We start from the raw sequence: 21,433 nt of genomic DNA, 5'->3' as shown, positions 1-21,433 counted from the left end.
AGTAATTTATTTCTTGAACATTGATTCAATACTGGCTGGCGGCGGAAAATATGCATTGTGAATTATAAAGCTTTTTGGTAAATAGATAAAACTAAAAAGTTGTATATTGAAGCGTTAGGGTTTTATTCAGCACAACGTATAAATAATATATTAAGACGTAAAGATATTTGTGTCGACTTTGACATAAATTTGACATTGTTATTGAAATTATTCTACCGAAGGATATAATACTTAAAATGAGACTGAGGATTATGCACATTTTATTTAATCTCATAAATAGATTCAGTCAAGCAAAAACTGCTTGTACTGTGCTTGGTGTAGTTCACATATCCGTACACATAACTCTGATTTTGTTTTGAAAAAAATATATTTCCCTTTTTTCACCTTGAAAATGGCTAAAAATTGACAGCCACTTTTACCACTTGATCTCCGCGGCCCGTTTATATTTAACCTGACGTATAAAAATCAATCTCAAAGGGAAAGAATCTAGAATTTCAAACCAATCCACCGACCCTTATTTCAAAAATGATTGCGTCATATACTACCTATCTAGCTGATTTCCCCTTTAGGTACAGGACTATTTTTGATAGAGCCAAAGCGTCCGTCCAGTTTTATTTTAGGATGGAGAAATAAGTCTATAAATGGAGTACTTTTCTCTTATTGTAAATCTCTTTTATCATCAATCAACAAAAAACTGCTTATTAAGTTAAGTGAATAAGTTTTTTCATTTAATTTCCCTTTTTCAGCTGCTATCGCCTATCAAGAGAGTCTCTGGCAACGTGGGGAGTGTGAATGCTTTCTGCATCATGTGTGAGTACTAGATGGTATTATTCCATTACCCTGCCATCATAAATAATTAATTGCAATTTGAGTGCTGCTTGATAGTTTTATAAAACAAACATTCCAACTATCGCCTTTTTATTGGGACTTCGGAACTTTGCTCAGTAAAGTTTTCAGTATTACATTTCCATATTTTTGATTTTTCTAAAATGATATTCTTTTTACAAATTCCTATTGATGGATAATTTTCCTTAGTTGATATTGCTTAAAATACTCTTTTGAGGTAAGTTTTTTTCTATTGTTATATATTCCTTATTGCTAAACTTTAAAAGAGTTTTCGACTCACAAATGTCAAGTTATTATTATCTGTCTTGAAATTGTTTTTATTTTTCTTTCTAAATGAACAATTAAGTTTTAAACAAAACAGTGTTTTGTTTGTTTAGCATTTTCGTTAACAAATGGCATTCCTTAAATATATACACTTACTACAGTAACATATCAAAAGGCACTGAACACTTTCTCCGCAGTAACAAATTCAATTTAAACATGATATTGCAATGTTTCTTCATGAATGTATGTACTTACACTTTTGTTTCAAGCCTGGCAAAAATGTACTAAATTTTCTGTGGTTGCCGCGTAATGATAATGAATGATTTAATTCACGACATGTCTGTGTGAATGTTTCTATGTATAAAACTATGTTCACACGAAGATTACCAAAAAAGCTTGATTTGCACGAACACAAAATAAATACATAAACATTTCATATAATTCTGACAACTTTTTTTTTTAATCTTCACTTGATAAAATGTTAACTGGATTTTTCAGATCGAAATAACATTTTTTTTTCATTTAAATGTGCAAATATAATCTCTTAAGGCACGTAAATGTAGTTATGAAAGTAGTAATAAATAAAACAGTTCTATATAAGTTCTATAGAAAAAAGATTGTTATCAAAGTGCACTTGAACTATCAAAATCACCAAGTAAATAATTTGTTAAACGCACCAAGAGCATACACACGTAGAATGGAGATATCAACATTAAACATATACATTATTACAAAAAGATGTGAATTCCACAAATTAGTAGCATCAGCAGAAATATTATTTATAGGTTAACAATGTTATGTTATGTTATGTTATGTTATGTTATGTCATGTCATTCATAGATTTGTTTTGAAAATTGTTGAGAAGATTAAAACCTATTTTTGATTCAGTGTGATATTAGGATAGACTGGTTCAAGAGCAAATTGCATGGTTAAAATATGAAATGAAAAACAGATTGAAAAAAAATGATTAATAATTTTGAACTGACTACTTATCCTTACATGATAAATCAATGTGTATGCATCTGCTTGTTAAGTTATTTGTGGAATGTAGAAAATAAATTTTAAAAACTGAACTATTGAGTGATATTATATTCATTCTAACTTTTCGACATTATTCATCCTCTGTCCGCCGCGCGCAACCTTTTCTTTAAAAAATTTAAGTGGCGGAAAAAAAATGTGCCCAGTGGAAACCCTGAATTGTCATGTCATATCATATCATATCATATCATATTATCACATCATATCATATGATATCATTTTATATTTTATTTACCAGAACAACTTATCTTAATATCCTATTAGCAGCCAGAAATTTTCAAATTCATTTCTCATTTATTTGTATATTATAAAAGTTACAGTACCTTCAAATGAATCTATTCACTAGATCATTTAGTTGGCAATGACGGTAGTTATAAATGGTTACCTACAGTTTATTTGTTATATTAAAGGTAAATTATATGTCACGTATTATACATTTAATGAAATGAGTTATTGCTTTTACTTCGTCTGGTTTTGTTGCAAACCTTATAGGTATACGTCCCCCGAATTTCATATTTGAAAAAAAAAAATGAACATGTACTACACATAATAGTTGATATGAACATAAAATTAAGAGATTTTATTTGCAATATACAGTAGATTAAAGACAGTATACACACAATTCATGTGCTATAAAATAAATGTGTTTCAACAAAAACATCGGAGCATCTTTAACAAACGGCTGATACCCTTTACATTTCGTTTTGAAATTTTAAAACACAATAAATTTATATAGGTAATAATGTTACATAAATTTATTGAAAATTGTCAACATTTGATGCAAATATCTAGACATAAAATAGTGAAAGATGGACAGTAGCTATCTGAAATTTCAAGATGTTAATCAAAAATTAAATAAAAAAGAAAATTCAGAGAATATTTGCCTGCCTTTCGCAGAGTGAAAACAAGGTACATTATTTTCACAAGTGGCGAATGCAGGACCTGGCGTGCACGAATGATTGTTAGGTATATCTTACATGAAAAACAAAAACAAACATGTCTATTACTTGTTTAACTAAATCTCTCTCCTTTTGTACTTTCTATACCGTATTTTACACTGAAAATACCAGATATATTTCACGTTAATATTCTAGTAATTCACTGAAGAACATATAATTAATAACAGAATTAACAATGATGCAATCAAATGATAATAATAACACATGGAATTGAATATATTCAGTTATTTTATTTATTTTGTTGGATTTAACGTCACACAAACACAATTATAGGTCATATGGCGACTTTCCAGCTTTGGTGGTGTAGGAAGACCCCAGGTGGACATCTTCACATGAATAATTTAACGTTCCGAGTGAAGCTCGAACCAACATCGGTGATGGACAAGTGATATTTGAAGTCGACGACCTTAACCACCCGACCACGGAGGACTCACTAGATATTCGGACTCTTGATATATGCTACTGTCAACTTTTGGAAATACATGTGCGGTGTCGAATTATTTCATTTCATAAAAGAAAATAAACACGATAATTAAGTTTTATTTTCTTTAATTTACATAGTTTATTTAAAATTGGTTTAATAGTCAGCGTCCATAAAACCTGATAGCATTCGACAATCTAATCATCTAAATTTTATAATTAAATTATTTTCATATATTTGAAAGAAGTTATTTTCTTACATCTGTAAGAAAACAGTCAATATCATATTTTACTTCAATATGTTTAATCTCTAAGGTATGTGAAATTGATGCATAAACTTTATGGCAAATATTTTAATGGAACCTTCAAATGATCTAGATCTGTTAAAGGACATTATCAAAAGGGACTTCATAAAACATTAGAAATTTGATCATAAATACTCCAAAATAGAGACAGAAATAGTTTTCATTGCTTTGACACTGTGAAAGCAAATTGATATAAGTTTACAATATTTTCTTATTTTTCATCTGAACTAGATGTTTCGAGCAATACTCTATGACCCTAAACATGAACAAAACGCCACAATAACAGATGCTTTTCTAGTCATGTTTAATGGTATATTCCATCAATGTGTGTACATGCATAACAAACGTATAATTAATGATGAAAATAGTTTCTATTTATTGCTTCGCTTGTTATTACAGCACAGCCATATAAATGGAATTCCATTTTGTGTTGCCTGAGTAATGGCTCCAATTCTACGGCAAGGAGAATTATGTTTCACGTCCTACAATATCTCTACAGACCGAAACACAAACTCTAAAGCAGGAACTGATAATTACAGCGAAGAAGATAAACATGCTCTCCTATACATTGTTTGCACTCTTCTCTTTTACTCACTTGGGATAATGATTGGCATAGTGTCGTACATAAAAAGAGAAAAACAAGACATAGAACAGGAAAAAATGTTTGATGACTTTTTAACATCATTTAGAGGTGAAACAGAAGCAGTGCATTACAGGCAATTTAAAGTACAAGAAACTATAGAACGGTTAGCCGAAATAGAAAGGGCTGATGAAAAAAGTTTCGATGACTTTAATGCAGGAAAAGTGATTTGTGGTAGGAAAAAGCATTTATACAAATTTGCAAATGTAAGCTTTATACAGGCACCTGTAGTTAAAGTAAACAGCATGACAAGTGTAGCGACCGGTAATGAACAAGAGCGTGATGCAGAAAATTTTGACCCGTTTTTTGATAGAAGACTGTCTGAAGTTGTGGCAGAAATGATAGCTGATAAATACATTGAAAACCGCAGTAAAACTATGACAAATAATTTGAACGTTAAAGAAAATAAAGACAATAAAAATAAATCCATTGACTGCGACAGAGCAATTGAAAATAAAGACTTATGCAAAGAATCACTAAGAAAAGCAGAATCTGATCTTTATTATGACAAAATGGTGCTTGAGAAAGATACATCTTCCTGCTGTAACGAAGCTACACTGCCACATGACAAACTCCAACCAGAATATCCCCAAGACGATTCCGTTTATCACAGCATCAAAACTAACACAGGCAGAATTATAGAGACAACATTCGGAGTCAATGTATATCAGGAAAATCTTAACATAACACCTGGAGAACAGTTAAACAAAGAAGCGAATTTTGGTAAGGGAAATAAACAAAGAGATTTGACATTCAAATGGTCTGTAACTAGTGTTTAAGACAAATAAAAGAAAAATATGTCAGACCACAGAAAGTTATAAAACAATGGTTTGCACCGTCCGAATGTCACATGAAAATGTTTAAGTGGGTATATATAAGCTTATTTACTGTCACATATGTTGGCAATATATGCAACAGAAAATGTGTTCAAGTTAAGTTTTCACCGAGAACGAAATTACGTGACAAAAAAGAGTTTAGTTGTCAGGGAAAATCTAACTGAACGTTAAGGAGAGTTAAGAGTCTGTAAATAGCAATGCGAAAATAACAGCATGGTTGTTGTTTTTCTATATCGGTTGTTTTATAAATCTGACTGCGCAGATACATTTTATGGTACAAATCATACAATGTTTTGTGTTTCTTTTTCAAAATTAACAGCTATCAATAAGCAAGCACCGTGCAAGAGCAAGGTGTCACCTTGATATATATCTATAGTATTGTCTTTCAAAGGGTCTTAGCAAAGCAATGGGTAACCTAAAAAATGTCCCTTGTACATTGACCTCGAATACTTTAAGTTTTAAATTATTTTCTTCTGAATCTTCCACCACAAAGATGTCAATCTGCATTTCAAGCGCGCAAAGTACATACATGTTTAAAGATGAATACTGGTGACTTAGTATACTTTACAACATAGACTATGTAAGCTTTTAAAAAGACTATAATGCGGCTCTTCCTGAAACACAAGGTTTATGTTAGCCAACGTTTAACAGCAAAGTCGTGCAACTGAGATCCTTTTTTTTTTGGTTATTACCATGCCATTGAGATCTTTGAAAGATTCATTCCTACTGGTCAATTTTCAATAAGACAGTCGCCTTTTATGTTTTATGTCACACGATTGCCTTTCGCGGCCTGTGATTTTCCACTACTTTTTCTATTCTTTTCTATTCTATTTCATATTGATAACGAAAGGAAAAGTTGGAAGCCATGCTCTTCCTGGTTTTGGAAATTTTCGAAGTTTAAGCTAGTTTTCGTAATAAAAGCCTATCGTAATACCGTCTAGCAAATGAGAGCTGGTAACTTTCAATTTGAAATCTATAGACAAATTAAGACGGATTTGCCAGACGATCTAGCTTTTTCTTTGTTCACTATCTTGTTCGGGTATCTTCTTCTTAAACACTGTGTAACTAGCCGGGCTTATCAAAGGCGGATTAATGTATTTCAAAGACTTCCGGGCGGATTAATACCAATGCAGATCATTTCAAGCCATTAGTGTAAGTACTTTTATATCTAGACAAAAAAGTGATCAGTATCTGACAAACAGCCCAGATTGAGATGTAAAGGGCGCCATCGGTACAAAGTGAATCTCTCACCAATCAATTTTCAATAATGCAATTAAGGTTTAGTCCGAATTCGGGGTTCTAATGAGTTTTCGGATATCTTAAAACTAGAGTACAGCTTCACACGTTAATAGGACTGGTACAATTTAGTATATTCATTCTTGACCAATTTTATACTAATTTGAACCACATATAACATATGACGCCATAAATTGTACAGACAAACAGTAAATTTAGCGCTAAAAAGACGCGAAACAATCATTTCATAAATTACATCAAGTATTCTGCTAGTCTTTTCCTGCTTAAAATGGTTAGAATATCTAACATGGCATTTTACTTTTTCTAAATATTCTGTCGGTGAAAAAAACACGATTGTAGATTGTAATATTAGCATGGTCGAAAACATACTAGTGTGTGCAGTGTGTTATGTTTCATTAATATAATGAATACACTGACATTTTAACGTATCTAGAGAAATAACGGTCTATAAAATGCAATACCAAGCGAAACCTTCAAATCTCATTCCATTGGGAATTGTATCCACACAATTAATCGTGTAAAACTATCGTCGGGAATATAGTGAAACATACTTTTTGCATATACTATTATGTGCATACAACAAGAATTATTTTAACTGAAATTTGCAATAATTCAAATGTGAATTGAATATGTAAATAACCATGGGGGTGTAGAATTGTTTTACGCAAGCATACTGGTTTCACTCAAGTTTGCATAAAATGATTTAGGAGAACCGGTTTTCTCTAACTTCTGAAGCTAGAAATACGTTAAAGAAATCTTTTAACTACATGTTGCTGAATGATGTATTACTATACTTTGGGTTACGTTAAAAATTCTGTATCTAAATTAGGAAAACAAACGTCCCTCAAATATAATATCTTACCAAAAAACTCACATGGCGGTCTTTTCTATTTCTTTTTTTTTTTTTTTGTATTATGGAATCCATTCAATTTTTAAAACCGCCTCGGCATCCATATGGTAGAGCGCTCGTTACGAGTGCGAGAGGCCGTGAATTCGCACACTGTCTGTATCGTTAGAGGTTAGAAACGCTTCATCGATATATCACTTTGCTTCGGAAATTTTCCTAGAAAATGATATTATGTTTCCACTACTGAGATGGCTTCTTTGGATCTGTGGAAAAGCAAGATATATTTCATGTTGTATGACTGAAATAAACCCTTTAATTGTTGTATTTTATTCCCAAGCTCAAACGACATAAACGAACTAAAATTCCAATGTATTTCTCTCAGAAATATACCTTTGACAACAAACATGTTGTTCATTTTGTTTCATATTCAACACAGTAATTTCTGATTATTTTTAGTTTTGATGGATTGATATACTTCTAAATCGTACATATTAAGGGTTAAAACTGAATAAAACGATTCATCGTTTTCAATCCTTTCTATCAGATAATTTAGTTTTCGCTGATTGCAGAAAAGGAAAAAAAGAATTGATCGAACATAAATTCTATTTTAGACTTTATTCATCACGTTTTTTAATTAAGTCCTTTTTGTGGAACAATCTTACAGTTTTAAACAGAAATAAAGACAAATAAAGACAAAAAATATGCATCTTTGCAATGACAAATTGCTATGCAAAAAGAAATCGCAAGGGAAATCAAAGAATGTCAGATATTTAGAGAACCAGTACTTCATATAAAGAATTATAACGTAACAATGCAGAGAAAAACCTTATTTAAAGTCAGCCGTTTTGACCAATCCACCCCGTAGGCCCATTTACATTTTATTAAACGGATAAAAGTCCAAAGAAAGAAAAAGAATTCAGAATTTCAAATCAATTTAACTAGCCTCATTTAACAAATGAATGCCTCATACTACCTATTCATCAATCATGCCAAGTTTGGTTACCCCTTTAGGCACAGGACTATTTTAGTGGAGCTATCGTCCAATTGAACTTTCGCATGTTTCGCAGGCAAAATATAAATGTATACAGTGTGTTTATTTTAAACCTAATGCATAGTACTGTAAATACACATAAACGTCTCAACGTCTCAAACTTTTATGTTTAAATAAACTATATGAAGTAAGTTAGTGAAATTTGGGGGTTTAAGTATACATACACTTGCTACAGTAACATTTAGCACAACATTTATCTTCCTGAATGTATGAGTGTGCATATAGATTTCTGTTTCAATCCTACCAAAAAGGTCAGAATTATCTGCGATGGCCACATTAGGATAATGAATGTTTTAAAGCGCGTATGTTTTCAGTCAAAACGTCCGTATGAATGTCGTTATATACAAAACTAAACTCGTATGAAACTTCCGTGAAGGCTTGATTTGCACTTAAACGAAAGAAATTACATAAACATTTCATATAATTCTAACATTTTCTTTTCTAAATCTTCACTGGCCAAAATAAACAGTATGGAAATATATACATTATTCAAAGAAGAGATGCTAGCCAAATGAATTTTGATGAATTCCACACATTAGTATTATCATCAATCTGTGTTGAAGTATGATTTATAGTTTAACTATATATGCTTTACTATATTATACTAGATATACCAGATACCAGATTGATAGGTTTAAATATCAAGTCAGCAACAAGAGATCTCACTTACATGTGTGTGTATATCTAAATCCATTAAGTAGATCGTGTAGTTGGCAAATATGGGGTTTGATGGTTATCTGTGTCGTCTGCAGTTTATTGGACGGTTGCTTATTACAATTTCTGTTTCAGTTATAATCTCACGATTAGTATCAAAATATTTGAGCCGCGCCATGAGAAAACCAACATAGTGGCTTTGCGACCAGCATGGATCCAGACCAGCCTGCGCATCCGTGCAGTCTGGTCAGGATCCATGCTGTTCGCTTTCAAAGCCTATTGCAATTAGAGAAACTGTAAGCGAACATCATGGGTCCTATCCAGACTGCGCGGATGCGCAGCTGGTCTGGATCCATGTTGGCCGCAAAGCCACTATGTTGGTTTTCTCATGGCGCGGCTCATTTAACCTTTAACCTGCTGCCGGCATGTCATTCTGCCTTTGCGGCCAGTGCAGACAAAGATCAGCCTGAACATGGTCTACACTGTTCGCTTTACAGTCAGCAATTTTTCAGTACAAACCTCTTCGAATAATAAATAGTACTGCCCAAATTGAACAATGGACAATCATTTTTAGAAATTTAGCAGGTTGAATGTTAAAAGGAAATTTGCGTTCAGAATGGACACATTATATAGAACGGTCTATAAAGTGTCGTATATATCTTAGTTTCGTGTCAAAAGTAGAGCTGACCAGTTATTTCACGTAAGTTATTTTGATTCAATAGTGGATATGATAAAATAAACACGGATTATATCTATATTATAACTGACAAAATACAACGGACTAGGAGCGCAGATACGATAGCTGAAAGTGCATGTGCATACAAATATAGAACAAGGCAGTCTGAAAGACCGCTAAATCCACCGCCAGTGTTACGGATAGTGAAACGGTAAACCTTTAACCTTTAGTTGTGACCTTGACCTTGAACTGACATGGCTGACTCATGAATTTTGCACAATGTCTTGATAAGATGATCATTTGACCAAAGTTTCATGAAAATCCTTCAAGGGGTTTAGGAGATACAGAGCTCAATTCTTTGACCTTGAGTTGTGACCTTGACCTTGAGGTGACATGACTGACTCATGAGTTCTTGATGAGGTGATTATTTGACCCAAGTTTGATGAAAATCCTTCAAGGAGTTTAGGAGATACAGAATGGACACAAAATGGAAGGCTCAAACATTTGACCCTAAGTTGTGACCTTGACCTTGAGCCAGCATGGCTGACTTCTAAGTTCTGCACATTGTTTTGATGAGGTGATCATTTGACCCAAGTTTGACGAAAATCCTTCAAGGGGTTTAAGAGATATAGAGCGGACACGGAATGGATGGCTAATACCTTTGACCTTGAGCCGGCATGGCAGACTCAGGAGTTCTGCATATCGCAATAATGAGGTGATCATTTGACCCAAGTTTCATATGAATCCTTCAAGTGGATTAGGAGATACAGAGCAGACAAAAATGGAAGGCTCAAACATTTGACCCTCAGCTGTGACCTTGACCTTGGGCCGGCATGACTGACTCATAAGTTCTGCACATCGCCTTGATGAGATGATCATTTGACCCAAATTTGATGAAAATCCTTCAAGAAGTGTAGGAGATATAGAGCGGACACAATATGGAAGGCTAAAGCCTTTGACTCTATGCTGTGACCTTGACCTTGTGCCGGCATGGCTGTTTCATGGGTTCTGCACATCGTCTTGATAAGGTGATCATTTGACCAAAGTTTTATAAAATTCCTTCAAGGGGTTTAGGAGATAAAGAGCAGACACAAAATGGATGGCTCAAACCTTTGACCTTGAGTTGTGACCTTGACCTTGAGCCGACAAGGCTGATTTATGGGTTCTGCACATTGTCTTGATGAGGCGATCATTTGAGCCAAGTTTGATAAAATTCCTTCAAGGGGTTAAGGAGAAATAGAGCGGACACAAAATTGAAGGCTCAAACTTTTGACCTTGAGTTGTGACCTTGACCTTGAGCTGACAAGGCTGACTTATGAGTTCTGCACATTGTCTTGATGAGGTGATCATTTGACCCAAGTTTCATGAAAATCCTTCAAGGGGTGTAGGAGATATGGAGCGGACACGAAATTGTTACGGACGGAAAGACGGACGGAGACCATTTCTATACCCCCCCCCCCCCCTCACCCCCACTTGTGGCGGGGGATTAACGACTACTTAACATATCATGTTTAAAAATGCAACATTTCTTGGCTTGAAGTGATTCAACTTTGTTCATAGTTGATTTTTATTACGTATTGTCGCACTGGTAACTGCATTTGATTATAATATTGAGTTAAATACTGTTCAAAATAAGACACGGGTGGACACAAGATCATTTTGTGTACTGCCATACTGTATAGAATGTTCGTCTTCAGTTAATTCCAGGAATATTCAACACGCAGAATTGTGACAATGTATTTTGAATTGTCTGTTCCTTGAGCACAGGATATCAGCTGGATATTTCAGTCCTTGCTATTTTTACCATAGGTCAGTGTTGTAATTGGCGTATTTCGGGTAGGCCGATGCGCATGTTACTTGTTTCCACAAAAGTGTGCTCCGAAAAGGCGCCATGAAGACAATTACTTCAAAACAATAAAAATCAGAAACAGCGGCATAAGCACGAAGCTGGGGCTGCATCTAGTTTCAGCACCGTATGATTTTATGTCGCCAACATATCTTTTGTATTCATCCAGGCAGACGTCGAAACCATCATATTCATTCCGAACTGCTTTAAGTTGTTGGGTTGACGTCAGATTTCCAATTTTAACAAATTCGTCCAGTGACAGAGTTATTTTTGGACAATTAGCAAATCTGCTAGGGTCAAGGACTATTCTTAGGCACCGATTTTTATGATATACAGTAATAAGCGATTTGGTTATATTCGTGTATTTGTCTCGTGACCAGATATATCTAGCCGTTAATGTAATATTCTGTGCCAAGGGAACCGGAAGTTGACCATTTTCCAACCATTCTGCGCGCGACAGTAAATATTTCCGTTCACAATACGGTGTTGCTGTAAATACAAACTGGAGATAGAACTTCACGTGTGAATATGTTTTATATTGCATTGTGGGGTTCAGGTTGTATCTGACATTGACACTGCACCGCCGACATTTTCGAAATCCCAGTTTTGATTGAAACGTGGATAAAGCATCCAACACTTCTCTTATGTCTACACGGTTCCACTGCTGGTGGTTCAACGGATGCTTTGGGACAAGTTCAAAGTTGAAAGCATAGTTCATTTCACCTTTCTGTACAATGGAAACGCATTTACCCTCTGAAGCGACATCGAACATTTGGCAACGTATTTCTCTGCAAGTATCCTGTAATGTGTAATAGAAAACTAATCCAAATATATTTAGGTTACCAAATACATATGCGTAATTGTTCAACGAATTTGTTTTTCAAAAAGGCTATGTTTTCTTGTGTGTAACAGAACATGTCAATATTTGTTTTACTTTGATAAGAAAAGGGGCCAGTTACGCATTTGGCTCGGGTAGGTCTTTTAAATAAAATAGATGGATGTACTTTAAAGGCATATGTATTCAACTGGTTATTTGTGATGTTTATATAACTAAGGATTCCTGCGTACGAGTAATTATTGTGTAAAATAAATATGTGCTTGAATCGATTTTCCTAGCTCCGTGTAGACGGCCGGGTCTAAAATCTTGCCTGAGGCAACGGAAGTCAGGCGAAATGGAAACGGTCATCCATCCATCCAGATTCAACTCAAATTTGCGGGAAAAGTGAACGGTTAAGAGATACTTTTCTTCCTAACATTATTGTCGTCTGGTAACATTCTTTTAAAAAAATACATGCGTTTTAGGTCAGTCATTTGCAGATAATACGGTACAGGTCGCGTAAGGTGTGCATTTATGGCCATTTTTGCCTCAAAATTTAGTGTCCTGAAACCGGCATTTTACTCATTTTTATCACAGAAGCAATTGAATCGGCAGATTGAAAATTGGACACAATGAAGTGCTAAGTATATGCAATACATCCGTCTAACACTTGCCTTGAAATTATCAAAATTGGATTTTTATGATTGTTTTCGCACTGGTATTAGCGTAGATATGTGGAATTTTCAAATCTACTGTCCCTTGCCCCCTTGTATACCAAACGACGTTATATGTTTTTATGCTCCCCGAAGGGGAGTCATATAGTCGCCGCTTCGTCCGTCCGTCTGTCCCGCATTCTTGTCCGGAGAATTTCTCAGCAACCCCTGGTTGGAATTCAACGAACCTTCATAGATAGCGTCACTATTGAGAGGAGATGCGCATATTACCTTCATGTTCCGGTCGGATGATTTTTCATTGAGTTATTACCCTTTGCTCATTCAACAGTAGTATACTATATTACAATTCTTGTCTAAAGTATTTCTCAGCAACCACTGGTTTGAACAATCTGACTAAAGTACATCTCCTATTACGCTACGCTTAGGATCTGAAGACGAGCTATTGATAGCCTCGTTCTGACGACCCTTCCGCTAGCCAATCAAAAGGTAACTTACAACATTCTGCAAGCTTAAAAAAGCCTTGTTTTTTTTATATCTACAATTCTTATGTCGCAAGATGTCAGATAGCCGGTTAGCTCAGTCGGTAGGGCACTTGCGCTGTAAGCGAAGGTCCCGGGCTCGAGCCTTGGACTGACTGCAATTTTTTCTTACTCTTTGACATTCGAACAAGTCGTCTGATTGGTTCAAATAAAAATAGATTTACGAAAATAAAATTAGCAATATTAGAAATCCAAAATATACAGAAGACGAATGTGAATGTATCATTTTCAGATCTTCCTTTAGAAGATCAAGTACTTTAGTCAGATTGTGGTTTGAATACCTGATAGGAAGCTTTATTATCAAAAGGAAATGTGCATATTATCTTTATGCCCCGGTCAGATGATTTTTTTCACCCAGTTATTGCCCTTTTATTATTCGATAATTGTGTACTGTAGTACAATTAATGTCCGGAGTATTTCTCAGCAACCACTAGTTGGAATTTCAGTGCGGGGAATCACGTGATTCTATTTGATGTTAAGCACGAGAAAATGGCGTCGAATCCTTCTCGATTCAGCGGAAATTAGCCGTTAAATCAGGTATTATTATTTTATTATTGCATATTTCAACTTGCGACCTAGCCCACAACCTGGCCATTCGGACGCGGTTTCCGATGCTGTATGGAACAACTATCAAAAGCTCCTGGATTATTAGAACACTTCGACCAAAATTTTGATCGGCCAGAAGTGGGCGATGGTGTTTTACATGAACGTAACACTTTTTTACCGAAATCTCCTCTGTATGACTGCCAAGTGGAGGTAAAAGACCTTAGAAATTGTTTATGTTGTTTGATATTAGCCCACGGGACCGTTACACTTTGCAATTTTAACAATTTCCTCTTTTTCGGACGGTTTTTGTCTAGTGGTGTTATTCACGAACGATAATTGGAGGTGATGTTATTCACGAACAGAATAATTAAATGACTATTTCATGTATTACTTAATACTTTGACCTACTATTACCTATTTTTATGTATTCTTTACACAAGCTAAAAGTAACGTTATGCAATGAGCTTAAACACTGTATACCGAGTGTTAGTGGTAATATGAAAAAGTATCAAGTACGTATAGTATATTGCGAACATTATTTTTTTTTCTCAGAAAAATGGAGAAGTCCGAAGACGGATTGATGTGCCGTTACTGTGGCCGCCAATTTAAAAGTAAATCGGGCCTTTCAAACCATGAAAACAGACACAATGACCAAGCTCCTTACAGATGCTGTGGCCACAAAATCTACAGCAGAGCAAATTTAATGAGACACAGGTATGCTTTAAATCTTATCCATCAGGTTTTATCAATTTTGCACAGCTGATTATGTAATGCCAAAACTGTAAACAAACAGTACCGGTTTAAAGAGCAATGGTCATGAAAAGTACCACACTTTCGTTGTACGCTCATGTGGTTCGATCCCTGCTATGGACAAAGTGTCTCAATGTGACAAAGTGGCAGTTTGTTAAAGACGATTGGAATCTAGTACTGGTACTTCCCGGGATCGATGGTCAGGTAAACTTTCCGACTCATATAACTGAAATAGTTGGAAACGGCCGTAAAACTCGAAAACAAAATGTAAACATTATACACAGATTGTCTAATTCATAAGAAAAAAACATTTTTGTCATTTATTATGATAGATATGAAAGAACCCGAGTATATTTTACAACATTACTAAAGATCCAAGGGAGTCTATAGTATATAGATCAACTTTATTGGTTTAGCAGCATTCTTTAAATTCACTGTCTTTTAAAGATTAAATGAAGTAGAAACGTCCTGATACATGTACTTGTTTTTTCAGATGCGCTGTGCATAATGAAGTAAAACAGTTCGCATGTAAGAAATGCGATAAAACATTTGCCATGGAGTCTGACATGAAAAGGCACGAACGGTCCCATGAGCAGCCTGCATTCAAACGCAAAATTTGTGGAGTAGAGACAAAGTACCTGCATAGATTTCAAGACCACGTGGCTGCACATGACAGTGTAAGAAAGTATAGCTGTAAATGTGGGAAAACGTACAAGTACAGGTCTAATTTACAAAGACATAAGGCATCATGCAAGTGAACTAGTATTTCGGGACGTCCTGTGAAATGACATGTTCTACATAAAACATTGTATTTTAAGTTCAATTTTTCCGATTTGCTAGATGTAGTGATTTTAATTTACATTGTCATAATACACTGAATTTATAACAGACATAGGTACTGTCTTCTTTAATAACAAAATGCTCAAGGTAAGCTATTATTACCTCTGTTTGTCCGGTGTCGCCATATTCGTCCTCAATCAACTTTGCCAGGTTAATACTCTATAGGCAAAAGTTTTAACCTTTGATTATTTGTCTTAATTATCTATAGATCAAATCTGAAACTAGGTCATGTGGGGTCTGAAACCAGATCACAAGAGCACATTTAAGAAAACTGTAGTCGCATTTTGTGTTTGAAACTCGGGAAATTGTTAGTCTATGTCAAGTTTGAATTTAGTAAAAGTTTAAAAACTCATGTTCCAATCGGATAACCCTTTCATTAACTTATTGCCCTTTGCTTATTCTACAGTAGTATACTATAGTACAATTCTTGCCTGGTGTATTTCTCAGCAATCACTAATTTGAATTTAGTGAAACTTAATACGGAGCTTTACTGACGAGAGGAGATGCGCATGTTATCTTCCTGTTCCGGCCGGATGAATTTCCACCGAGTTACTGTCCTTTGATTATTCAACAGTAGTATACTGTAGTACAGGTATTGTCCGGTATCCGGAGTATTTCTCTACCACCACTTGTCGGAATTAAGCGAATCTTGATAGGAAGCTACTTTAATATTAAAAGGAGAAGAGAACAGATTTGTGATGTTATGAAAGTAATATCATGATGGTAAAAGTCAAAATTCTAGCAAATTTGATTGGTTGAGAAATTTAAACCCCGTAAAATGTTGCATTAGAAACGTCTAAAGCAAGTTGGTATCAAAATCAATTTCTTCTCATATGTACTTTTATTCGTATAGTTGCATTATAATTGAAGGGGAGATCTAACAATAGGCCGTTATTGTTCAAGAATTCCAAAAAAAAGTATAAACGCATGTTTGCTATATTTTTACTGTTTTAGGAATATCTGGTATTTGGTGATTTATGATGAGTCAAAGAAGACGGTCTTCGGCCGGCATACTAGAAATCCAAAACCCGACAAGTGCTACATAAGCGCCCAGCATGGAACTAAGTTATTTCGCGCTATGAAAAAAAATTGTCTCCATTTCATTCAATAAGGTGCATCCGAAGCTCATTCTTTTATCACCTCCTCTATAATACTTATATTATATTATATTAAATACTTCAAGGATAAATACTTATGCATACAGGGAATACCTTAATTAAAATTTATGCAACTACCAGTGCGAAAATGTAACTTTGAGAAAAGTCGGCGTATAGTACAGCAAATGCATTGTATATAAAACACTTAAGGTGGCAGGGGAGTGCAGATTTGCGAATTCCACACTGACGTGTGGGTACCAGTGTTGAAATATCCATCGAAATCTCGTTTTTGCTTATTTTTCTTTGAAACTACTATGGATCATTGCAGATACTATAGACTACATAAAGACGACTCTCCGGTCCTATGCACCTGTCGCTTTCCATGCCAGATGTAGTGAAAATTGGCCAAATCACCCAAATTTTATAGACCAAAATTAGCCTAACTGGGCCTCACGTTGAACTCTGCCATTCATCCATTTTAAATTTTTAAATCCAATTTCGTAGCATATATGTATAGTGCGAACATAGATGCATACCCAGGTTGTGTGGAATGTGTCTCCCAACCACCACTTTATTTCCCTAATTTTCACTTGAAAAAAAAGTGGATGGATGACAGCCGAGCGTCTGGCCGACGTTTTGTTCTGATGTTTATGTTTTAGCCTCAACCGGAAGTACGGAGCTAGGAATTTTAAAACACCCGCCATGTAGAATCATTAACCGTTCCTCATTCCCCAGATATATTAAAGAATTAATAATGATAAATAACCAGTAAGATAGATATGCCTTTATATCTACCCTGTCCTGTTTATACAGAAAATCGACCGGGGCCAAACTTCGAAACTGCTCCCCTGCCACCTTTATCGTGTTTAAACAAAGAAATCGAGTATAATATCGTTTTCAGCAGACTACTTTGGGGCAAAACTGACCCAACAGGTAAGACGTGTTCAGTATTATTTTCAAAAAACTGGTGTAAATAAGACTGACGTAAACATTGGTAATGAGAATAATGTCTCATAGCCGTTAACCTTTTCACAAATGAGCCCTCATGGACTGACGACCGTTCCCATTTTAGCTGACTTTCGACACCTGGTTAGGATTTAGAGCCGACAGTCTGATCCGTAGGAAATGCGATTCAAACATTTTTTTTTCACAAAAGTACCCATTTTTAGTTCTATAGTCCTGAATAGCAATTGAAGGTAAATGCCTATATAATACTTTACAATTCAGAAACGGGTGACTCTATAGTGCGACACTTATATTAAACAATTCTGTGTTCCATATATGAAATGTTCTATTGAATGACAGTATGAAATCAAAGACTATTAAAAAACATCCCTGGCCATGCAGAAAGGCTAAATCATGGTATATAATTTAATGTGGAAACTAGCATTTTAGTCGCACCATGAGAAAACCAGTATGGATCCAGACAACCTGCACATCCACGCAGTCTGGTCAGGATACATGCTATTCGCTTTCATAGCCTATTGCAATCAGAGAAACCGTTAGCAAACAGCATGGATCCTGACCAGATTGCGCGAATGTTCAGGCTGGTCTGTATCCGTGCTGGTCGCAAATGCACTATGTTGGTTTTCTCATGGTGCGGCTTATTTCAACAACAGCTTACATGCAGGATTCTGAGGTCCAACATAACAACGAAAAATAAATTTCACATGACCTCTTTATTAAGATCAGTATCAACTAAATAAAGCTGTTTTTGACATTTTCATTGACTTGGTGTCACAATTCAAGCTACTTTAGGTTTTGGACCATGCACACACGTACAAAATACTTACAAACAGTTCGTCATAGAAAGTATGACCGGTACACTGATGTTCTTTTTCTTCCTCTTCCGGTGATATCTTGCCCATGCGCAGGAGCGACAAGTCTAGTAATAGGATAATACTTTGTATGACCTTATCAGGATTTTCTGTGTCACATACGGCAGCTTTTTGTCTATTGCATAAGTAACAATAAACATTGGCATATTGCCACTTACCGTGGAAAACGGACAGTGCGCCTAAAAAATAAACTTTAGTATTATTATTATAGCTAAAATAACATAATAATGAATAACTATACGTAAAATATGCCCAGACAAACCTCCCATAGTTATCCAAAATAAAAATTCTTTAATTTGTAAGTCTGTTATATACTCAGTCTATTGAAATATATAAAAATAGGTAATCTATGAGACATTAAGCTGTAGATGAGAATGGGAAGAAAGTTTGAAATTGTCAAACTGGATTTCCATGGACTTTGATCGCATACTCATCAAATATCAATTGATCGATGATATTTTATACTTTTAAAGACCTAGATCTACTACCTTTTACAATTTTTACAATAAAGCTATGTTGCCTAAAGCATCGTCATGCTTCTGACTAAAACGTTTAAGCTGTGCAAAACGAACTTTTATATACATTATTATCTGAAATGTATGTCTTAGCTGGAAGTAAATACGGTTCTTTCTTTTATATTCATTTATAAACTTCATAAAATTCAAGTGGGAACTGAAATGTATTTCCATATTGACAATCAAATTTCATATGTGTGTGTGACGTCATTTATGATGTCAGTTTCATGCATTCCATTACGTTAAATGTTCTAGAGTGTACATGAGTCTAGTAATAAAAGATAATTAGAGCTCTAGATTTGCTTCGAGAAATATGCACACGTTCTTGCGCAGAATAATATTGCGCTCAGGACTAAAGTCCCGCAGTATCGCCTTGACTTTTCCCGTTTACTTTATAAGTTGCCGAGTTTAATGAAAAATGAGTGCATCTCTGAAAATTGGAAAACTTCCTCCATAGACCTAGAATCTACTGACGCATTATCAAACTGATAACACTGGATATATTTCACAGCTATAAAGTCGCCATGCATGTTCTATTCTAGACTGTTAACCTACTGAATGGTAGTTCTAATAGACAGGTTTTACTGCAATTTACTCACAAAGTGAAAAATTGAGCACTCTACGTCTGTCTAAATTAGGCATAAGGGAGGCCCTCCCTAATTATGTGCTGTCCAAACAATACTGAAAGTGGAGTAAGAAGCATCCTGAACATAAAGCCGCATGTGACTCAATATTATATGTAAATCATTCATAATAAACATACTTACTGTTGTCCTTCAAACATAGTTCATTTAGTTCCTTGTCTATACCATCAGACGAGAGTTTCTGTGACGTCAAATCCGGGCAACTTGAAATCAGTAATCCTTCATAAGCACATACCACGTGTTTCCAGCTCGTTATACTTGGTCTGTCAAACGTAATTGTGCATGATGTCATCAGTTTTTCGTTCATGTATGACGCATTTAGCGAATGGTGAGTGTCAGATCTAGACAAAAATACGTCCCTGACACATTTTTCATCTACACCTACTGCCCACATAATTGGGTCTTCTTCACCGTGGCAAAGAGCACAGTGTCTGTTTTTGTAAACAATTTTGCCATTTTTAGAAGAAACGAATACGCCATCTTCAATACTTTCTGGAGTGCTCGTTTCACATTTATCTCTGGTACTATGGTTGGTGAAACTTTTGGGACAGTGTGCTCGTACAAAGTATGGACTAAGCTGTGTGTTTCTTCTGTCAATGGACGATCTTTCCAATCCAGCCAGTAAACAGACTTGAGCTGTTACATTTTCGATTCGGTTTGAACTATTGCCGTCACAGCACGTTCCTTTTTCCTGACAAAAATCCTCGCATTCACAGGGACGGCAACACGAATTTGCCAGAAGGGTGATATTGTCTTCGCTACATGACTGTTCGCCTCTACATATTTTTTTCACTAAATGATTGATGTTATTTGAAACGAAACAATTCACAGTTGCAATACATAAATAAATTGTGACACACGTAGCCGTCTTCATCCTTATTTCAGTCGAAGTATTTTACCAAAGTTGGTAGTTTTATTTGCACCGCTCCGAGATTAAAATCTGTATACGCTGCAATGTAAAGAAATCTTTGTCTGCTAAATTAGTCACTCAGTCATACTGTAAAAACGATGCATAATTATACTAAATTAAAATACTGTAATGACGCATTTCTTTGTACTCGCAGTACTATGTTTTTCACAATGGACTGCTTTCAATGGGACTCAGTACTTTATTTTCCACGTGGAGTGCAATATTTTTTATAATACTGGACAGTTTATTTGATACTGGACTGCACAAGGGAAACGAATAGTATACACAATCAATTTACTCGTATATTCCAGTATTTAGCAATAGTTGGATTCCATAAAAATACATTACTGTAACCCACTGAAAGCAATCCAATATTATAACACAGTACTGATAAAAATCAAAGGACTGAAAGTAGCGGAAGATTGATTTCTCTTAACAACACAGACTGTACAAAAATTTGACGATAAGCATTTAACATTTATCCGTTTTGGCGGCAAAATGGTTTGTATAGTTTGAAATTCTGGACCATGCAGAGCACAACAGATTTATGTGAACTTCATGGTATTAGCTACAGTAGTGCTTTTATTGTTATGATTAACAAGGCATGTCAAAAATGATTTTTGT

The 21,433-nt window shown here is 35.1% G+C and overlaps 3 protein-coding genes across 4 annotated transcripts; 2 read left to right on the top strand and 1 right to left on the bottom strand.

Moving 5' to 3' along the window:
* Nucleotides 1–803: 803 nt before the first annotated feature.
* Nucleotides 804–5,694, top strand: LOC123523349 (uncharacterized). Its single transcript, XM_045301035.2, has 2 exons — nt 804–1,063; nt 4,232–5,694. Exon 2 carries the CDS (start codon nt 4,274–4,276, stop codon nt 5,249–5,251), a length of 978 nt encoding a protein of 325 aa, XP_045156970.2. The 5' UTR covers nt 804–1,063; nt 4,232–4,273; the 3' UTR covers nt 5,252–5,694.
* A 2,475-nt stretch (nt 5,695–8,169) lies between these two features.
* On the bottom strand, nt 8,170–20,773 carry LOC123525595 (uncharacterized). Its single transcript, XM_045304744.2, has 3 exons — nt 20,023–20,773; nt 18,696–18,919; nt 8,170–12,438 (listed from the first exon to the last, which is right to left on the bottom strand). Exons 1-3 carry the CDS (start codon nt 20,771–20,773, stop codon nt 11,695–11,697), a joined length of 1,719 nt encoding a protein of 572 aa, XP_045160679.2. The 3' UTR covers nt 8,170–11,694.
* Nucleotides 14,098–16,114, top strand: LOC123523528 (gastrula zinc finger protein XlCGF66.1-like). 2 transcript variants are annotated; one of them, XM_045301193.2, is made up of 3 exons: nt 14,098–14,206; nt 14,768–14,929; nt 15,459–16,114. In XM_045301193.2, exons 2-3 carry the CDS (start codon nt 14,772–14,774, stop codon nt 15,721–15,723), a joined length of 423 nt encoding a protein of 140 aa, XP_045157128.2. In that variant the 5' UTR covers nt 14,098–14,206; nt 14,768–14,771; the 3' UTR covers nt 15,724–16,114. The 2 variants fall into 2 exon arrangements, with proteins under 2 accessions (XP_045157128.2, XP_045157127.2); XM_045301192.2 differs by lacking the exon at nt 14,098–14,206 and adding an exon at nt 14,281–14,425.
* Nucleotides 20,774–21,433: the final 660 nt, after the last annotated feature.

Source organism: Mercenaria mercenaria, chromosome 3, assembly GCF_021730395.1.
Source record: "Mercenaria mercenaria strain notata chromosome 3, MADL_Memer_1, whole genome shotgun sequence".
Taxonomy (NCBI): Eukaryota; Metazoa; Mollusca; class Bivalvia; order Venerida; family Veneridae; genus Mercenaria; species Mercenaria mercenaria.
This window is presented reverse-complemented; position numbering and strand designations above follow the sequence as displayed.